Genomic DNA, 19,266 nt, shown 5'->3' on the forward strand with positions numbered 1-19,266 from the left:
TAGAAAGAGTATTTTTAAGTGTGTTTAAGTCTTGTATTTTCAAGTTCTAAACCCGTCAGTGGTATATTCCACTGTACAGGTCTCTCAATCAAGCCCAACTGATTTCTGTTTTCATGGGAAATGAATAGGATCAATACATTTCACCTTCGACATGTCAGCTATCAACTGGTTTGATTTATGAGCAAAGCCAGTGACTTTGCTGATAATTATACTGAAGCATTGAGGCAAGGAGTCCGTCAGCCCTCCAATCCCATTAATGATTTATATATATTCTGTTCTTACATCTTTTATGATGGGCTCTAGTATTTTCCTCATGAGTGAGGAAGATCAGACTGACAGCAGTTTATTCAAACTGTTTCATACACATAAGGTTTGGAGCCATGTCCACCTATTCAAAATTCCTGGAGTCCAATTTGAATTATGCTTTTGTGCCACAGAGCGTTTGAAATCTGAAGGAGGACAGCCAATGGTATTGAAGCTCAAAGACTGGCCTCCAGGTGAAGACTTTAGGGACATGATGCCAACCAGGTAATATAATTTGCACTCCTGCTGATATCTTCAGGCTCTTAGATTGCAGATGCAAAAAGTCAGCCTCTTATTTCTTGTCATGCAGATTTGAAGATTTGATGAACAACCTCCCACTACCTGAATACACAAAAAGAGATGGAAGGTTAAATCTGGCTTCACGGCTCCCAAATTATTTTGTACGCCCTGACCTCGGACCAAAGATGTACAATGCATATGGTCAGTAACGCACATTGTATTAAAAGGTTCCCTCTGATTTACACAAGTATGTCAACATATTAGTTCCTGGCCTTCCTCAAAGTTAGTTTAATTTGTTGTGTGTGCTTCATTATGCAAGAGTTTGAATTCTGATCCAAGCTTGGAATTTCAGTGTAGCAGTAGAACTCTTCCATTCTTGTGGTGTAAAGTTGCTGATCCCAGGCAAACCTGATTGCAGAAATTGGCATTGTATCTTGCCAAATACATACCATTAATGTATAGAATTCAATTCCCAGGGGCTGTATTATGAGTCTAGTGTAGTACTTTGTACATATTTTAGTTCATTTTCAAACCTTGGAAGACCAGTTACTTTGGTTCCTGGCAATACTGGCAAGCAGTAATTTATTCACACATAGATATTAGTTAGGCAATATGTACAGGTAAACTAATAATAAAATTTGTTGTACAAGAACTTGTATTTCTATTGCCTCTTGATGAGGTAAACCACAACTTTAGATGTCTGTCATGTGAAACTTATGGAAGATTTCAAGTGTGACTGGAAATTTAGCTTTGGTTGATATAAACAAAATCATAATAGCCAAACAAGAGGCACTCCTGACATCTTCATCAATGAAATGAAGCTGCTCAATTGAGTTTTATCATTTGCTTGATGAACATTGTATCTTTTCTATCTAAGTTATGTGCAGAACTACAAAGACATGTTAGCAAAGCAAGGTGGTTCGGAAATGTTACCCTGAATCCACTGCTTAAAAGGCCATAAGCACAGATCCTGTTTTATAGTTCTGATCTGGTTAATCTTTTATGACCATTTTGTCTTCTGTGTTCTAATTGAAGTACTTTGTCAGTCTGGCAGATGGTGATCAGACATGGTTTTCAGTCATTTTTCTGCATGGTTAAAATGTTTGTCATATTTTCTTCTCTCTCAGCTTCCACATGTCTAGTATATTAATTTGGCAAGTAATTAACTTGGTTATAAAATCATATTGATCTTTTGGAGCACTTCTTACTGCTTTGGAAGAATATTTACTGTCCACCTGGTCTTTAGGTTAATAATTAATTATATGCGTCACTGTAATTAAATTAAAATGAATGAAGTGCATTGCCTTTTCTCATTAGGGTTAATAACAACAGAAGATCGGAAAGTTGGAACAACAAACCTCCATTTGGATGTATCAGATGCGGTTAATGTGATGGTTTATGTTGGTATACCATTAGGAGAAAACAATCATGAAGAAGGTAAGTGCAGTCAGTAGTTTAGTTTTCAGTGATAGGTAACTTATTCTGGTAATGTAGTGATGACAAATTGCACAATCAAAGCAGTTCCTTGCATTGTTCATAATTTTCTCAAGTGACATAACTTCATGTTACTGCTGCTGTTCTGCAGAATTAATCATAAATTGTGGCTTCACTATGAACTTGACTTCCTTTATTTATGTGGAAGCTGTAAAATTAAATGTGCAAACTGTGTGTTTTTGTGTGTGTGACTCCATGTCACGTTTCCTGTGTCTGAAAGTGGTAGGATTATATTCAGGACCATTTTAACATGAATCCGAAGTTGTCATAATTACGTGTGATTTTCCCTCCAATGTTGACTTTTTTTTTTAAAGTTAGCACGTAAATAGATTGATCTTTAAAAAAGGACTGGTAAAATCATTGTGTGCCTCTCAAACACATTATAACCAGTAACCTTTACACACCTTTAATTAACCTCTGAATTGGAATTCGTAAGGGATGGATGGTAGTGCTGACAGTATACCTATCAGTATAGAATAAGTTAGATTGACTGTGTCCTCAAGAGGAGATTGAGATGAGTCACCCACTCATTATTTCTGCAGCCTTATCTTTTATACTGATGTACGGGCTATGCTGGTTTTGAGGATATTTGTTGTGCTTTCTTCTGTTTTTCTTTAAGCTATTCATGGCTGTTGCAGAACTGCATAGCTTTGATTTGATCATTAGTTGTGGGATCACTTAGTTCTGTTGTTAGTATGCTGCTGATGTGGTTACTATCATTTGATAAGCAACATAACTGTTATGTTACATGATTACATTATAATCTATGCTAGTACTAATTTTTAAAAATAATATCTTAGTCTATTTTAGCATCTACCTTCATCCATTGTATGTGTCCCAATCTTTAATTTGCTATGTTTGGAAAAAAAATTAAGTGATTTTGTTTTGGTGCTTTTAGTTTCCTTTTTGGGAGGTCTATGAAAATCCATTAAAATGTGTAGATTTTTTGACAGTGTTGACATAGTTCCAGTGCTGAGAATGATTGGTAAAGAACAGTGTGGTCAATTGGATTATGGTGGGAAAACTGAAATTCTCACCACAGGCCCCAATGAGACTTATTATTCAATCAGTGGCAAGTCATAATATCACTTCAGTGTTGACTGTAGAATCCAGCCCCCTGTGTATTCAAATGTTATTGTGTGTGTGTCTGCATTTTGAAAGACCCAAGCCAATTCTGTGCTTGATCATTGACTACACCCCTCTCCGTGACAACTGGCTTGAGGTTGAACTGGACTGATTGAATCATTGCTGTTATGCTTGACGCCGAGACAAGTCTCAGACACAAACCCTTGTCAAGTCCTCTTCATCCATCATACCAGTATTTGCTGGTGGTCATTGGTTATCAGCTTATTTAAGTCTTCATTTAAATATCTTCAACCTTCAGATCCCACCCTTGTCACATCACTTCCTAACTCCATATCCTGTAAAACCCCCGGTTCTCAGCGCTTCTCCAATTCTGACCTTCTGCTCATCCTGATTTTTATTAACCATTGTTCAAGTTTCCTCTGTCCAATATATGAGAATTCCCTCTCTAAATCCCCCTCCCTCTCTAAATCCCCCTCCCTCTCTAAATCCCCCTCTCTCTCTCCCTCCCTCCCCCTCTCTCTCTCCCTCCCTCCCCCTCTCTCTCTCCCTCCCTCCCCCCCTCTCTCTCTCCCTCCCTCCCCCTCTCTCTCTCTCCCTCCCTCCCCCTCTCTCTCTCTCCCTCCCTCTCCCTCCCCCTCTCTCCCTCCCTCCCTCTCTTTCTTCCCTTCCTTCCTGTCTATCTCACAAACCTACTTTTTTAACCATTAGTCCTCATATCACCATAGATAATTTGATATCAATTTTGCTCCTCTCAAGTGATTTATGCTGTCATATAAAGTTACCTCATACAACATGTATATGCACTGTCTCTCAGTCATTCAGTCTCACATTCGAGTGCATATGTGTGTAGATAGAAATACGGGCAAATTACTGCAAAGGCTGGAATCTGTCCTGAAAATAACAAATGCTGGTGATCACAGCAGGTCAGACAGCATCCATGGAGAGAGAGCAAACTAACATTTTGAGCTGAAACCCTGTTGAAGACTCATCTAGGCTCAAACCGTTAGTTTGCGCTCTCTCCATGGATGCTGTCTGACCTGCTGTGATCACCAGCATTTGTTGATTTGAATGGACCGTCGTTGGATTAGTAATCATTAGTACATCTGTTTAAACATTCAAGATACTTTCATTCTTAAGATAATGATGTAACATGATTTTTAAATGCTATAAGAAGTGTAATAGTATTAAAGAGCTTAACTGATGAGTGTTAATCTATTCTTTAAAGCATCTTAAATCCAGAAGAGAGAGATTATCATTTATTTTTTTAGCCATGAAATTGAATTAATTAATTTGAAGTAAACAAACTGTTGGGAATGCCAAACCTGTGATCACAAAGTCTATGATCAAATTTCCTAATATGGCAACGCTTCTGTGCCAGAAACTATTCCAGAATACAAATATTAAGCACCTTTAGTTAATAATTGTGTTGGTGTCACTCATCAAAACTGAGCATTTGAGATATTTCCTTTTTAAGATCCTGGTATAAAAACTGAGAGACTGCTGGCAACAGTGTCCTTTTCCATCTCAGATCGAAGGTTGTAAAATATATTTCACGTTTTTGAAATTGCAGAGACCAAGTTGTGCCACCGCCCCTCATCAGAAGCATGTTCTCCAGTGCCACCTCACTGCAACCTCAGAATTATGTCTGCAGTAAAAATTGCACCCTATAACTACACTAATCCAGAACTGAATACTTATGTTGAAATTTTTTTTGTTAGTCATGTCAGTTGGAGGATATTGTACCAATTTTGTTGTGCAGTGATGTGGTACTTTTGAAGAAGCCCTGTATTCTCATCATTTTCATTGTCATGTTCAAGACCACTGACTTGCTCTTGTTTCAGAAAAAGTGATTAAATATTCACATTCAGTCCTCAATCAAAGAAATTCTATATGCCCAATTAGTAAAACAGAATTTAAATTGTACTGTAAATCAGTGGCCCTGATGTGCATGGTTATAGAATTTTGTGTTTTAATCTTTCATTATTGAGCTGCCCACTGAGTCAAGAGAGGATAAGCTTTGTAAGGATTCTTAGGTTCCAATTATATTTCAACTAAGGGGGGAGCCGAGATTATTTAAGTTGTAGGTTTAATATTGAGAAATTGATAGTTTTTTGATAAATCTTAAGCTTAGTCAAGACAGGGTAAATATTCTTGACTGTGTATGTAGCTAGCTGGCACCCGTCCTCAAGGCAAATGCAAGAATAGTGACCTCTTCCCAGCAAACCAGTTTGTGACTGTGGAACTAAACCATTGTGCTCCGTATCACTATCAAATGTGGAAGAAGAAATAGACATTCAGCCCAGTTGGTGAGATAATAGATCATCTGACAGTTATTATTCTATTTTTACCTGCCTTTTCTGCATAATCCTTGATTGCTTTTTTGATTAAAAATCTTTCTCAACCTAGAACACTATGAATCAGTGACTCTCTAACCCTCTGCAGTGAAGCATTCCACGAATTCACAACTTTAAGCGCAAAAATTTCTTTCCATCCCTGTTTTAAATGGGCAACCCTTAATTTTGTGATTATACCCTGAGATATTAGATTCTCCCAACAAGAGACAACAACTTTTCCACATCTACCCTGTCAAGTTCCCCAAAAATTTTGTATGCTCCAGTAAGGTCACCCCTCATTCTTCAAAATGAGAACAGGTTCAACCTGATCTCTGTACCTATGATCAGCCTATTTACCCTGCTCTGGAATGTCTCCAATGACAATATATCTCAGATAAGTGTTCATGGTATTCCTTGTATAGTCTTAGCAAGAAGGCAGCACCTCTAGAAGGGGAGGGATTGGCAGTCTTTTCTAAGGACCCTAAAAAACTGAATAGAATGATCTTGAGTCAAAGGAGTTAGTTGGGAAGCTCTTAATAATCACATTTAAATCAAATATAGAGCTTTAATTTTTTTGTGGGGCTGGGTCACACTAGATAATTGTATTTTTTTAAGTTACATGATTAATTTTCTCCTTCACAGGTACAGACAACAATGGAGTGACAGGTCTGTGTATTTTCATTCTGTTTTTGAGGCATGTGGTACATTGCAGTCGTTTCTCATTTTTTTCCATTATTCATAAGATCAGGTGGTGGTGGCACATTTCTGAAGTAGGCTGCAAATACCTTAAGAACTGTGGGTGGCACTGAAAATAACACAACAATCTCTACATCCACTAAGCAAATAGCTTTATTCATTTGTTGAAATATTCTTGTGCTCAGGACGTGCAGCAGGTCATTTTCTGTGTGTGCTGGAGTTCATGGTTCCCTTTGCAATTCTCTGATTGGCCTCAGTTGTCAAGACATTCCAAAAGGCCTAAATTTTTAATGCATCTTTAACTTCGAACAACTTAAGCTTTTTATGCACTTAATATTTCACTGTTAATTATGGCTAATCGCATTGACTGACATTTCTCAAAATTTAACACCTACATTTTCCATTTATCAACTTTACTTCTGAAAACTGTTACTGACTGAATCATGAATTTGAGGCTTGGTTTGTACTTAACTTGTCAGAAACCTGGCAATGTGGCAAATGGCAGTGTTCTTTACACTTTGTTTCCTGGGCCTCTAAAATTATTTGAAATTCTGCATTAGTTTTATAATGTGTGTCAGGTAACCAACTACTGCAGTAAAGGTTTTTAGTAGCTGTGTGTAATCAATAATTTGCTGACACACTTTTTGTTTTATTTTACATAATTTACCAGTTGTGTGGAGCTTTATCACTGTAATGACTACTCAACTGTAGCGAACAGCAATGATGATTCCAAACTAGTTAAAATAAATGCACAGAATCAGACAATAAACCAGTCGTTATACCTTGGAGTTTGCATCTCATAAGGTCATAAGAAATAGGAACTTGAGTAGGCTATTTAGCTCCTCAAGACTTTTGCACCATTTAAGAGAGTAATAGCTGATCCAAAATTTCTCACATCTACTTTCTTGCCTTTTTCCTGCAACACTTGACTCTGTGACTGATCCAGAATCTATCTACCTCAGCCTTAAATATACACAAGGACTCAGCCCCCACAGCTTTCTGAGGCCAGGAGTTCCAAAGACACCCAACTCTGAGAGAGAAGAAATTCCTCCTCAGCTCGGTCTTAACTTGGTGTCCCTTTACTCTGAGACTATACCCTCTGGTCCTAGACTCTCCCATGAAGGGAAACATCTTTTCAGCATTGACCCTGTCAAGCCCCTTAACAATCTGATATGTTTCAATGAGATCGCCTCGCAGTCTTCTCAACTCCAGTGAGTAGAGTTCCAGCCTGCTTAGCCTTTGCTCGTAAGACAATCCCTCCATACCAGGATCATCCCAGTGAAGCTTCTCTGAACTGCCTCCAATGAAATGATCTCTCCCCTTAAATAAGGGACAAAACTGCTCTCAGTTCTCTCGGTGTGATCTCCCAGCACTTTATCCAGTTGCAGTAAGATTTCCCTACTCTTATACTCCAACCCCCTTGAAATAAGAGCCCATATTCCATTAGCCTTCCTGAATACCTGCTGCACGTGTGCACTAGCTTCCTATACAGGGATTCATGAGAACAGTGAAAAGTGTGCAAAGTCGCCATTTTTGGCACTATCTTAGATGCAAAAGTGCCGACGACAAACTCTTAGGTATCAGAAAAATTTTTTAAAGTTAGGAGTTCAGCATTACAGCCCTTCAAAGCAGAAAGAGAAAAAATATAAAAGTTGATGGAGTAGACAAGTCCTCAATGGGCTTCCATGATCTATTTACAATTTTTGTCCAACATAGCTAAGTGGCAAAAGTTATAGGTTTATCATGTCAAGATAGCAAGGTATGGTACAAATGGTCAGTCTGCTTGATTGCTAGCTATCCCGCAAGCTTCCAGGTTAAAATTATTCATTGTCGAACTGGTCCGTCCAGAATGTTCACTTTTAAGCAAGGTCCTTGCTCATCCATAATCTATGTATGATTACATTAGCATCTTAATTTTAACTAAAGGTTTGCTCATAGATGGTGGTCTTGCGTTACCCTTATTTAAATCTTGTTCCTAACGATTTTGTATCGCTGTTCTTCTTTCAAGCGCTGTGGTGATAGGCTGTTAAAACAAAATTTTGTTTTAAATCTCTTCTCTGCCATAAAAATATTTCTTCCCTCCTTTCCACCATCTCAGTATGCACCGGCTGATTCCATATCCTCTATGACTTTAATGTCCATCTCAGTTCTCCTTGCCTTCTCTTCTCTGAATTCATTTCCTTCAAGTTCTCCGGAAACCTGCCTCCACAGAAATGTATGTACTGCTACTGGAGGCCATCTCTTATAATCTCTTTAATTTCCCCAAGTTCTGTAAACAAGGATCATTTGGCCCATTTTACTTTGTCACCCCCAAATCCATTCCAACCCTATTTCTTTCTGCAACAGCGCATGGAAATAAAATTCTTCCATCAAGTCACTTAAATCTGGATTCTCAAACTTCTAGCTACCTCATCTTTGACTTTTCGTTTGCTATATATCTTCAACTATTGGTTAAACTAGCGTCTCATCTGCTCATCAATTCCCTTGACCACATATTACCCAACCACCCACCCTACCCTGTGGTCTCGCCAAATGTGAAATATTAACATTGGTCACAGCAGAAAAAGCTTTGGGTTGCATTGCTGTAAACTGTGCAGTTGGCCAGCAACCTAAGTCTCTCTGTGCAGGCCAGGTAGCATCCATATAATTGGTCAAAGAAATAAAAGGGACATCATCCATTGCACCTGATCTTGTTGCCATGTTGGCTCCCTGCTCCTTAAGGCTTCCAGTTAAAATTCTTGTCGTTGCATTTAAACCATTTCATGACATTACCACCCCCATCTCTGCCATCTCTTCTGGTCATACAACCTATTTCCCACTGTTGGTGGCTGTGTCAACTGTACTGGTTCAACATTCTACAATGTGGGACCAACACTATTTGCTTCTTTCTCCTTTATGACTCCCATTAACACCCGCCTTTTTCAATCCCTCTAACATCTCATTCATGTGCTCAGCGTTTATTTACTTGGAACTAGCTCTGTGAAGTACCTTGCAATGCTATTCGCTGTTCAAAACACTGTAGAAGTCAATATACTTTACTGTATATCGTGCATTATTGTGTTGTATATGATCAGAGGTAATGAAGACCATTGAGGAGGGTGACGTGGATGAGGTGACGAAGAAAAGAATCCACAAAAGCAAAGAGAAGGCTGGTGCACTCTGGCACATCTATGCAGCTAAAGATGCAGAGAAGATCAGAGAGCTGCTCAGAAAGGTGAGCTTCACAGTGGACTTAAGTGTGAATGTCCTTTACCAAAGGTATCATGTTAAGATGTTCTAATGATTTATCCATTGGATATGGATGTCATTGGCAAGGACAGGATATAGAGCTGTTGTGAAGATGCTGGTGAACTGTCAGCTTGAACTACCACCATTTTTGGGCTGTGGAATTTCCAAAGGAATACTGTTGAATTGCTGCATTGCATCTTACCAGTGGTGCACAGTGATACTTTGAGCTGGTGATGGAGAGTAAATATTTAAGGTGCTGGGTGAGATACCAAACAAGAACATTGCTTTGTCTTGGACAACACTCTGCAGCACTGTAGATATTCCAGTTCAAAACTAAAGCTTTGAATCACCCACTGTTTCCAAAATACATTTTAAACTTTTACTTAAGTGCAATTGTATTACAATTCTGGTAGTTTACACAATTACTATTTTCTGATTTTAATGAAAATGCACTTGCCAACCTGAATTTGTTGACTTCCTCAAGTATCGTGGCTTTAGTCATTATTGTGTAAATTTCTTTCCTACTCTCATTCAACATGCTAAAATGCTTGTCTTCTGGCCGAGGAAAGCTGTTGTTTTCACTTCCTTTTGATTAATTTCTTTCTGCCACACTTAAATTATTCTGTTTACTACAGTAATGGATCCTAACTTAATATTAATCTATTCAGTGAATATTTCTCAGACATACTGTATTCAGATTTTTTTTTTTGTTCCTCAACTTTCCAGCACATCTATTTCTTAGGATTCTAACTTGTGTAACAGCAAATGAATCCTGAACACACATTTTACAGGGCTTGTCTTTTGCTATTTTGACCTTTCCTGCAGATGAAAAAGTCTTGCCTATTCTCATAAATACTCAGTATAGTTTTATTGGAACATTTCCATACTCACATGGAATAATACTGCTTCTGTGCATACTTATTCCTATTAGATATATATACATCTTCCATTTGTAGCATTATAGTTTATAAGTGCCTCATTTTCCCCAACAGGTTTTCCACCAGTAAGTTAGTGTGATTTACTCTTCATTTCTTTGTTTGGCTGTTTAAAATGACATTTTTGTCTTGGTCCTTCACAATATTCTTGCCCTTTATAACGCGTGGACTCTATTCTCCAGTATTTCCCCAAGCTGTAAATTTATGAATGGCATGCTCATTGCTTGTAAGAACCAGATGTAGGTTATAAGTATTGGGCCTTCAGCAAGTTTGGTCAAAAATGACTTGCGCTATATTAAAGTGCAATTCTCCATAAACCTGAGGACCACAGGCAGCTGCTCTCTTTCGAGTAGATGATTGATGGTGAGTTTAACCCAGGGGTCAACATACCACAGTCAAGAAATGAGGGTGATAAGGCACTGCTTTCACACTTGTGCATTATAAACCAGCCATCCAGCCAACTGAGCTAACTTGCACTCATTAACAAGTTAAATCTACATTTCCCTTTCCAGTGGGCCGTTTCCAGTTCATTTTGTATTGCTTGTCTCACCCCTTTAAAGCATTGCATTCTTATCCCTGTCTGTTTTTTATTCTGAAGCTCAAAACTGGAAGATGTGTTTTCTAATAATTTTTAATAACATGATGCCAATCCAAAGGAAGTCAAATGTATAACCATGAACAGTCAAGTAATAGAATATATATTTCAAAACCTTTTAAAGAGAAAAGATCACATGTGCTTTTCATAATGATGTGACTTTCTCTATCACTTTGAGCATCTGCAAGCTACACATTTGTGCGCCCTGGTAGTTTTATGCTCCTCAAAGTCGAAGTAGTGATGATGGGACAATCATATACAGATGCAGAAGACTGTTCTATATTTTGAGGCTTAATTAGATTGGGTCCCTTCTCTGTATACTTGGAGAAGTCAGTGATTGTCTTTCTATTTTCCATCGATCTGCACCACAGATGATTCTGGTCAGTCAGTTAGATTAATTTACTTCGTTTTAGTCCTTAAGGTAGCAATGCTTTTTCTAAAGTTTATGTTTATTAAGAAACAATTCTTCCAGTTCCAGCCCATTTCCTAATTCCAGTGTTTTCAACGCAGTTCTTCCTATTCCTGTGTGGTGGTTTGTCGAAATGCAAAGAGATTAAGTTTTTTTTTATAGGTATAAACACAAATATAAAATTAAATAAATAAGAAAAAAGAAAAGAAATAAATAATAACCAGAACAAAAGAAGAGAAAAGCCCAACTAACTATTGATCTATCCTACAAACAATGAAAACATAAAATAGGATATCATACATTACTAGCAATAAATAACAGAACAATTAAATAACTGAGTACATGCTCAAAATAGATTTACATCAAGTCATAATAAAACCCGTATTTATACAGGATTCCTCCTCCCGGGGGTCCCTGGACCATCCAGAACCATTACCATAGCCAGACAACAGCCCTGGACAATATGGCCAAAATATCTGTGTCGATAAAGTTCATAAAGGGCTGCCATATTTTATAGAATAATTCAGTTTTTTGGTGCACCATATTTGTGAGGAAGTCAAGGGGGATATATTCCATGGTTAACCTGTGCCAGTTCAAAAGTCCTGGAGGGACTTCAATTTACTAAAATATTTTTCCTTGCACAAAAGGAGAGAATGGAAAATAGTTTCCTCCTGTGCACATCCAGGGAGGGAAAATCTGAAAAGCTCAAGAGTAGAGACACTGGATCCAATCTAATGTCCGTACCCAAGATCTCTGTCAAGGCATTCGCTACTCTATCCCAATACCTGCGGATCTTATGGCATGTCCATAGACAATGTGTGAGAGTGCCAACTTCTATTTTGCATTTAGGACACATTAAGGATGCTCCTGCCTTAAATTTTGCGAGTCATTCAGGTGCTATATGAGCCCTGTGGTGTATCTTTAATTGAATACTTGAGTTCTATTACAAATAGAGATCTTTCTGGCTTTTTCCCAGTTGTCCTCCCACATTTCTGAAGAGATTTCTAACCCCAGTTCTTGGTTCCATGTTTTAAATCATCGTTCCATGTCCTTCGATACCTCATTATATAATGAGTGATAAAGACGACTGACCGAGGGCGGCCCCATTGGCCATAGCACTCTTCTCTCCCTATCCAATTTGTAGGGATTGCCTATCAGTGTGGTAGTCTTCTGTATATGATATCGTGTTTGGAAATACCAAGAAAGGTCACTGTTAGGCAGTCCAAACTTCTGGTGCAGCTACTCAAAAGACTTCATAACCTCCCATTGAACAGGTCCCCATGCAAGAGATACCTCTGGACTTCCAAGTTTTAAATGTAGCATCTGTCAGCCCTGGCTAAATCCAGATGCTCTCACTATAGGAGTATAAGGGGAGGTTTTTTGCAGGCTACCCTCATCTTGTCGCATTATCCTCCAGGCTTTAATTGTATTTAATACAAAAGGCTTTTGCAATAGTCCATAATAGCTCTCATCCATAAATAAAAGATTGATGAGGAGACACTTTGCTTGGGAGGTCTCAATATCTAAACAAATTGATTGTTGCTCACAAGAGACAGCTACATAAGATAATAAAGAGCTCAACTGATACCTCCTAAAGTCAGGAAAGTCTAGTCCTCCCCTTGCTTGTGGAAGCTGCAGCTTTTCTAATTTGATATGGGGCCGACTATGATTCCAGATAAAGGAACCAAACAAGCCGTGGAGTTTATGCAGCGCCAATCTCAGCAACATCAGAGGGAGCATTCTCATAGGATATAGAAGCCGAGGTAGAATATTCATTTTAACTCTGGCTACTCTGCCTAACCAGGATATTGGGAGCTCTCCCCACGTTGAAGGTCCTGCCTTATTTTCTCTAATAGGTGCACAAAATTGGCTTTATACAGCTGACCAAATACTAGGGTGATAAAAATACCTAAGTATAGAAAACCCTCCAGTGACCACCGAGAGGGAAAGCAAGATCCGTCTGGTAAGTTGGATATACTGGTGAGAGCACCCAATGGCATGGCCTCAGATTTCGTAAAAATTGGTCTTATAGCCTGAGAACATGCTAAATAGATTGACCACTTGAATTAGGTGGGGCACGGATATCAAAGGATCACTTAAGAAAAGGAGGACGTCATCTGCATAGAGAGTCATTTTATGTTTACCCGAACCAACCCTCAGGGCTATTATGCTGGGGTCAGTTCGTATAGCTTCCGCTAGTGGTTTGGTTACTAGCATGACTAATAATGGTGAGAGAGGACATCCCTGATGACAGCCCCTATCAACACTGAAGCTATCCGCACCTAAACCATTGGTGATCACAGCTGCTTTGGGGCCCATTTGGAAAATACAGAGAGATTAAGTTTTAAAAGACATCTTTATTCTTTGTTTTGGTTTACCGTTCTTACTTTCAGGTTACTATTTCAAGATTATATGTTGAGCTATATGTGGATTAATTGAACACTGTTGTGTCCACAAGACATAGGAGCTGAAGTAGGCTGTTCAGCCTATTCATTCTACTTCATCATTAGCAAGATCATGGCTGATCTGAAATCCTCAACGTCACTTCCCTGTCTTTTCCCTAACATTCTTGATTCCTCTACTGATTAAAAATCTGTCTATCTTGACCTTAAATATATTTAATCACATGGCCTCTGCAGCCACATACGGTAAGGAATTCCAGAGAATTCACTCCCCTCTGAGAGATGAAACCCCTCCTCATCTCTTTACTTCTCACTCAGGTGTCTGAAGAGCAAGGTCAAGATAACCCACCAGATCATGATCCGATTCATGATCAGAGCTGGTACCTAGACCAGATGCTGCGGAAACGACTGTATGAAGAGTATGGTGTGCAGGGCTGGGCCATTGTACAATTCCTGGGGGATGCTGTCTTCATCCCAGCAGGAGCACCTCACCAGGTAAAGATTTCTGGTTCCCATATTTTAAGTTTTTAAAAAAACTCCATTGTTTGCTCAATGTCAACTATACTGAAGATTAATTTAAAGAATGAATTTGCATTTATTTAATGCATTTCACAACTGGATGGTAAAAAGAAGTTTTAATTAATTAGAAGAAAAATAAACCTATCATGAAACATCAAATGTTTATTTATTATATTAGTCATGATTTTATCTGGAATATCTTCCTGGAAAATACTCTAGGTACAAGTATTTTCACTGTTAGAATTATTTTTCTGTTTCTCTATCAGGATGAGTTGATATATAATGGTGGTCTCTCTGTAGAGTTGCACTTAAAATGCATTTTTGGTCAATTCTAAGGTCAGCTTATTCTTTATCCTGATTCCTCCTCCTCTTGTCAATGATGTATGAAATAAGATAGGTCAAAATCTGTTGTAATGACTGGACTTCTTTGCTTCAGGTTCACAATCTGTACAGCTGTATCAAAGTAGCTGAAGACTTTGTCTCTCCAGAACATGTCAAACACTGCTTCCGTCTTACTCAGGAATTCAGGCACCTCTCAAACACTCACACCAACCATGAAGATAAATTGCAGGTACAGCATTAAGAGGAACTTCCAGTTACTAAAACACGTTATTTGATCTAAAGACTTTTCCCACTTGCGAAATAGAGTATCCTTTATTGTCACATGTAGTCAAGTACAGGAGAATGGTGAAAAATTTTCTTTTGGCGCCATCTTAGGTGCAGGTACCTAGGTGCAAGTCTTAGATGCAAAAGAGGAAAACAGAGAAAAATTGTTGCATTTCTTTTACGTTCCAGTGTTTAAAGAATAAATTAAAAACAAGACATAGTTAAAGGATTGACATTCCAGTAAGTTCCAGCAATAAGGAAATAACTGACTCTAAACAATTGCAGTCTTAGCCATGGTGAGCGGCAGAGCAACGTGATCAACTGAAGTTGAATCGTAAGCTCCAGTTCCTGTAGGCTTTTCTATAATGTCACAAAGTACATTATTTGGTGATATCTGCAGTCATTCTGCAGAATTAGTTTGAACAGCAACTAAGACCTGATGTGATCAGGTGATGAATGGCAAAAGGGACCATCACTGACAAAACTGCATACATAAGATAAATCCATGGGGAAGAAAATGTAAAAATATGTTGCAATTTGACTGTATAAATAATAAGAGTTGCCTTTGCTCGTTTTCTCTTCCACGGTTATTCTAAGGCATTTGTTTATTTTGACTTCCTCACTGTGTGAATTGTGGGTTAACCTGATGTTACGTGTCCTTAGGTGAAGAACATTATCTACCACGCTGTCAAAGATGCAGTTGGAACACTGAAAGCTGAAGAACCTAGACTGGCCAAGTCATAGAAGCACCTGTAATGGAAATCTAGACTCAGAGAAATGGTTCTGTAACATACGCTCATTAAGAAGTACATGCAATTAAATATGGAGAGGCTGTTTTGGTTGGAGATAAGATGTTCAATAACAGTCCAGTATCACAATGGAATATAGTATCAGTTTTGCTGTCTTCTGCAGCAAACTGTAGGAACAGCAGATTTGGGAGAGTTTCACATTGTAGTTAGTTTCGCACTGAGTTAGTGATTATATTTAAAATAAAATTCAAGCCCCTTTCCCCTTAATTTTTCCATATTCATACACCGTGTTGGGGTAATGAAAAAGGATCTTGTAGATGTAGCAAAGCCCACAGTTTTATACTCATGTTCCCAGAAAGAGGAACAGTTTGGAAGGACAACAAAGTCTTTTTGTTGGCTCGCATTCACTATGATCCACTGATCCTTAATTTTACAGAAGTACATTTTTTCCCTAAAGGTCTTTACAACATTCCAGACACTGAGGTTCTCAACTGTTTCTGTATGGTGCCTGGGTCCCTACAGAGTAGCAACCAGACCTCACTGGAATCATAAACCAGCTGCTGAATCAGGTCAAAAATATGGATTAACATGTTACAGTTTATTGTTTAAAATGATCATTGGATCATTCTTCTTCCATCCCCTCCAGTCCACAATTACGATTCACAGTGGCAGAGGGAATTGGATTTCTGGTTAGGTCTGTGGATATTAAGGTTTCAGAAATATGGAACTGTTTGAAAATAATCTTGTTTCTGTTTTATTTTCCAAGTTGGGCTTTTGTGTCCCGATTTCATATATTTAAGAAAGATCAGAAGTTATTTTACCAAACAACAGAGTAATCCCTTCCAAACAAAATCTCTGCCTGCTGCAGTTTGCTGCCTTCAGCTGGAAATTATAAATGATGCTTCTTCTGATGAAGGCAAAATGGAAGTATCAAAATTTTCTTTCAATTTTCTCCCCTATTGCTTCTGGCTGCAGGATTGAGAAGCAGCCAGAGAATCCAACCCTGTTACAGAAATTATGTCATGTGCATTCTTGGCTTGGGGATTGACATTTACCTATGGGTATACCAGAGAAATACCAGTTTAACAATTGGAGACAATGCATTGTAAATCAGGCAGTAAGAAATGGATTGGTTTTATTTGTGCTAAGCCTTGCCTTACTGAGTCTTTCAGTGCAAAAAACAAAATATCAGTGTGCAGCTGTAGTCAGCAGGACAATACAAATGTTTTCTATGAACTGAATTTAAGCTCTTGTGGGCAAGTGTTGAGCACATTCTAACTGGCTGAATACATTTTGCAATCCACGCACCCCCCCCCTCCTCAATATTTCATTGCAGTCCTTGAGTCTTTCATTGTTTGATATCAGAACCATGAAGTAAATCGAATCACAGGGGTGTCTTGATGCATTTTGAATCTTACAGTGCGGACCTTAGCATTAAATGTTTAACTTTACCTCTGAGCTTGACAACAATCTAATGCTGAACCATGAGGACTTAAGGGCTTAATGTAAAGATATTGGGTGACATATTAATAATAATGGCTAATCTAATCAGGACTCTTCTTTATCCATGCCTTTCAGAGAAACTATGAAAGGTTGATTATGGATGTGAAATGCTTCCAAGCCGTATGCTGATCTGATGATTCCTGTAACACTAGTAGTCATCAAATGTTCAGTGTTGCTATAAGTAGTCTTAAAATATTCTCCAAATAGTTTTTTTTCAAGGAGATGTTCAAGAGCACGAGGCATGCATTGGCATTTTCCAAAACTCTTTTGATGGAATTCATCTGTGTGGAGTTAGACTGCTGAAAATTCTTTTACTAGGCATAAAGATTTTTTTTTGTGAATGAACAGTTGGATCACAGGATTACAAGTTCTTAAATGACTGTGATGCTTGCTGTGATTCAAGAGTGTGTCTAAATGTTTCATACCAGCGAGTTAATAGTTTTGTTTTAATGTTGATAGTTTCCATGTTGCATTATCAGTGAAGAATCTGACCCAGGAGCATTCTGTTGGATAGAATGGTGGAAGCAACTTTGGCCTGGTTAGAGCAATGTAGTAGAGCCAGGGTACAGGAGGGTGGTTGACCCTGATGAAGAAGGTGGGTGCTGTTGAGTATATAAACCAAATCACCTGAACAGCCCAACAGGTTAGGATTATTCACCGATGTTTGTAATTTTGCCATGTAACGTTTAAACTGTTTACAGGTATGCATCATTCCTGTTAGGAGAATTGCCTTTTGTTTTATCTCAGATTTGTGGACGTAGGGGGTCCGTCTAATTATTTTCAGTCCTGTCTTGTGACCGTATGGTTTTGCCCTCCTGCCCTCTTTGTCAGTTGTTGATTTATTGTATTGCTGTGTGTGATGGGGCACCGATCAGAGCTGTATCCACATGATGATTATTCTTCACATCCATGTGGGGGGCTTGAATCTAATTGTAGGGCAAGTTGTTAGGAGCAGAACTTTCAATTTTTGTTCAACCACCTGCAAATTCTTTCAGAAAAATTAGTTTCCTTAAACTGTTGAAAGTGGTGCCTTTGCCCTTGTGCTCTACAATGTTAATAGATCAGTAATCCCATGGCCAGGGAGGCTCAGTAGTGTCGCAAGGTTTGCATTATTTACAAGACTGCTTGAGAAGGAAGGATGAATTTGTAAATCTTTGTTCAAAATAATATACACACTGGTGTAGGTTTTACTAACCTGTTGCATCTTCCAGTGTATTTCATTCAGATTGTTTTAGACATTTATATATACTTTGGATAATGATTTGTGTAGAGGCACTCTTTGCCGTAACACTGCAGTTCTTCAAAAAAAAACTTTGGATTTTAAAACCAACACAGACAAAATGCAGACATTATCCTTGATAACAGCTTTAAGCATATGACAGACTTCCAGCATATGGCATTCAGGCAGATTTGGCAGTAACCCCCCCCCCCCCCCCCCCAGGTTTTTTTTTCAAACAGACTGCTTCCAAGATTCAGCATTTAAAACCAAAACTGTCTCGAGGAGTGTGTTTTTTTGGGGTTTTTTTTGTTTGGGCAGGTACCAAGGTACCATTCGTAAATCCAATGTTTTTGTTGATATGTATGCTGTTGTGACTTTTTAATAAAAGGATAAAATTAAGAAAAAAAATACTGTCACATAATGTAGAATACTTTGTCTTCATTTACTGCAAGCATTTTGTGAAGGGCTGATTTAGGTTTCAATATTCTTATTAAAATTTAAAGAAATAACTTTGTGTATAGAGTCAATTTATTTAAAACTCTCCGATTGAGGAATGTGTCCAGCAGTGTATTTAGGCTCCCTACAATTAATCCAGGTCAATTCTCATGAGAGTCAAGAGTGTAGTGCTGGAAAAGCACAGCAGGTCAGGCAGCATCGAGGAGCAGGAGAATCAACGTTTCTGGCTTATGCCCAAAACTTCGATTCTCCTGCTTCTCAGATGCTGCCTGACCTGTGCTTTTCCAGCACTACACTCTCGACTCTGAACTACAGCATCTGCTGTCATCACTTTCTCCCAATTCTAATGTGAACCCAACACCAGAAAGTGTATATATCATATCCTTTAATATCTCCACATTTCCACAAATGCAATATGACAACCACAGAGTGCAACTTGTAGGCAAATTTTCACGGTCAAACAATCATATGCATATGTAGCACAGAGGCAGTA

General features: G+C 38.4%; 1 protein-coding gene across 2 annotated transcripts in view; it reads left to right on the top strand.

The window, feature by feature from the left end:
- Nucleotides 1-18,826, top strand: part of LOC140492260 (lysine-specific demethylase 3B-like) — a 129,443-nt gene extending 110,617 nt beyond the window's left edge. The window contains exons 20-27 of one of the 2 annotated variants that reach the window (XM_072591195.1): nt 438-528; nt 614-744; nt 1,861-1,980; nt 6,099-6,122; nt 9,227-9,366; nt 14,040-14,216; nt 14,677-14,811; nt 15,510-18,826. In XM_072591195.1, coding sequence (XP_072447296.1) covers nt 438-528; nt 614-744; nt 1,861-1,980; nt 6,099-6,122; nt 9,227-9,366; nt 14,040-14,216; nt 14,677-14,811; nt 15,510-15,590 — 899 coding nt within the window. In that variant the 3' untranslated portion in view covers nt 15,591-18,826. The remainder of the gene's footprint in view (nt 1-437; nt 529-613; nt 745-1,860; nt 1,981-6,098; nt 6,123-9,226; nt 9,367-14,039; nt 14,217-14,676; nt 14,812-15,509) is intronic. The other variant, XM_072591196.1, reaches the window with a different exon arrangement.
- Nucleotides 18,827-19,266: the final 440 nt, after the last annotated feature.

Source organism: Chiloscyllium punctatum, chromosome 20 (genome assembly GCF_047496795.1).
Source record: "Chiloscyllium punctatum isolate Juve2018m chromosome 20, sChiPun1.3, whole genome shotgun sequence".
Lineage (NCBI taxonomy): Eukaryota > Metazoa > Chordata > Chondrichthyes > Orectolobiformes > Hemiscylliidae > Chiloscyllium > Chiloscyllium punctatum.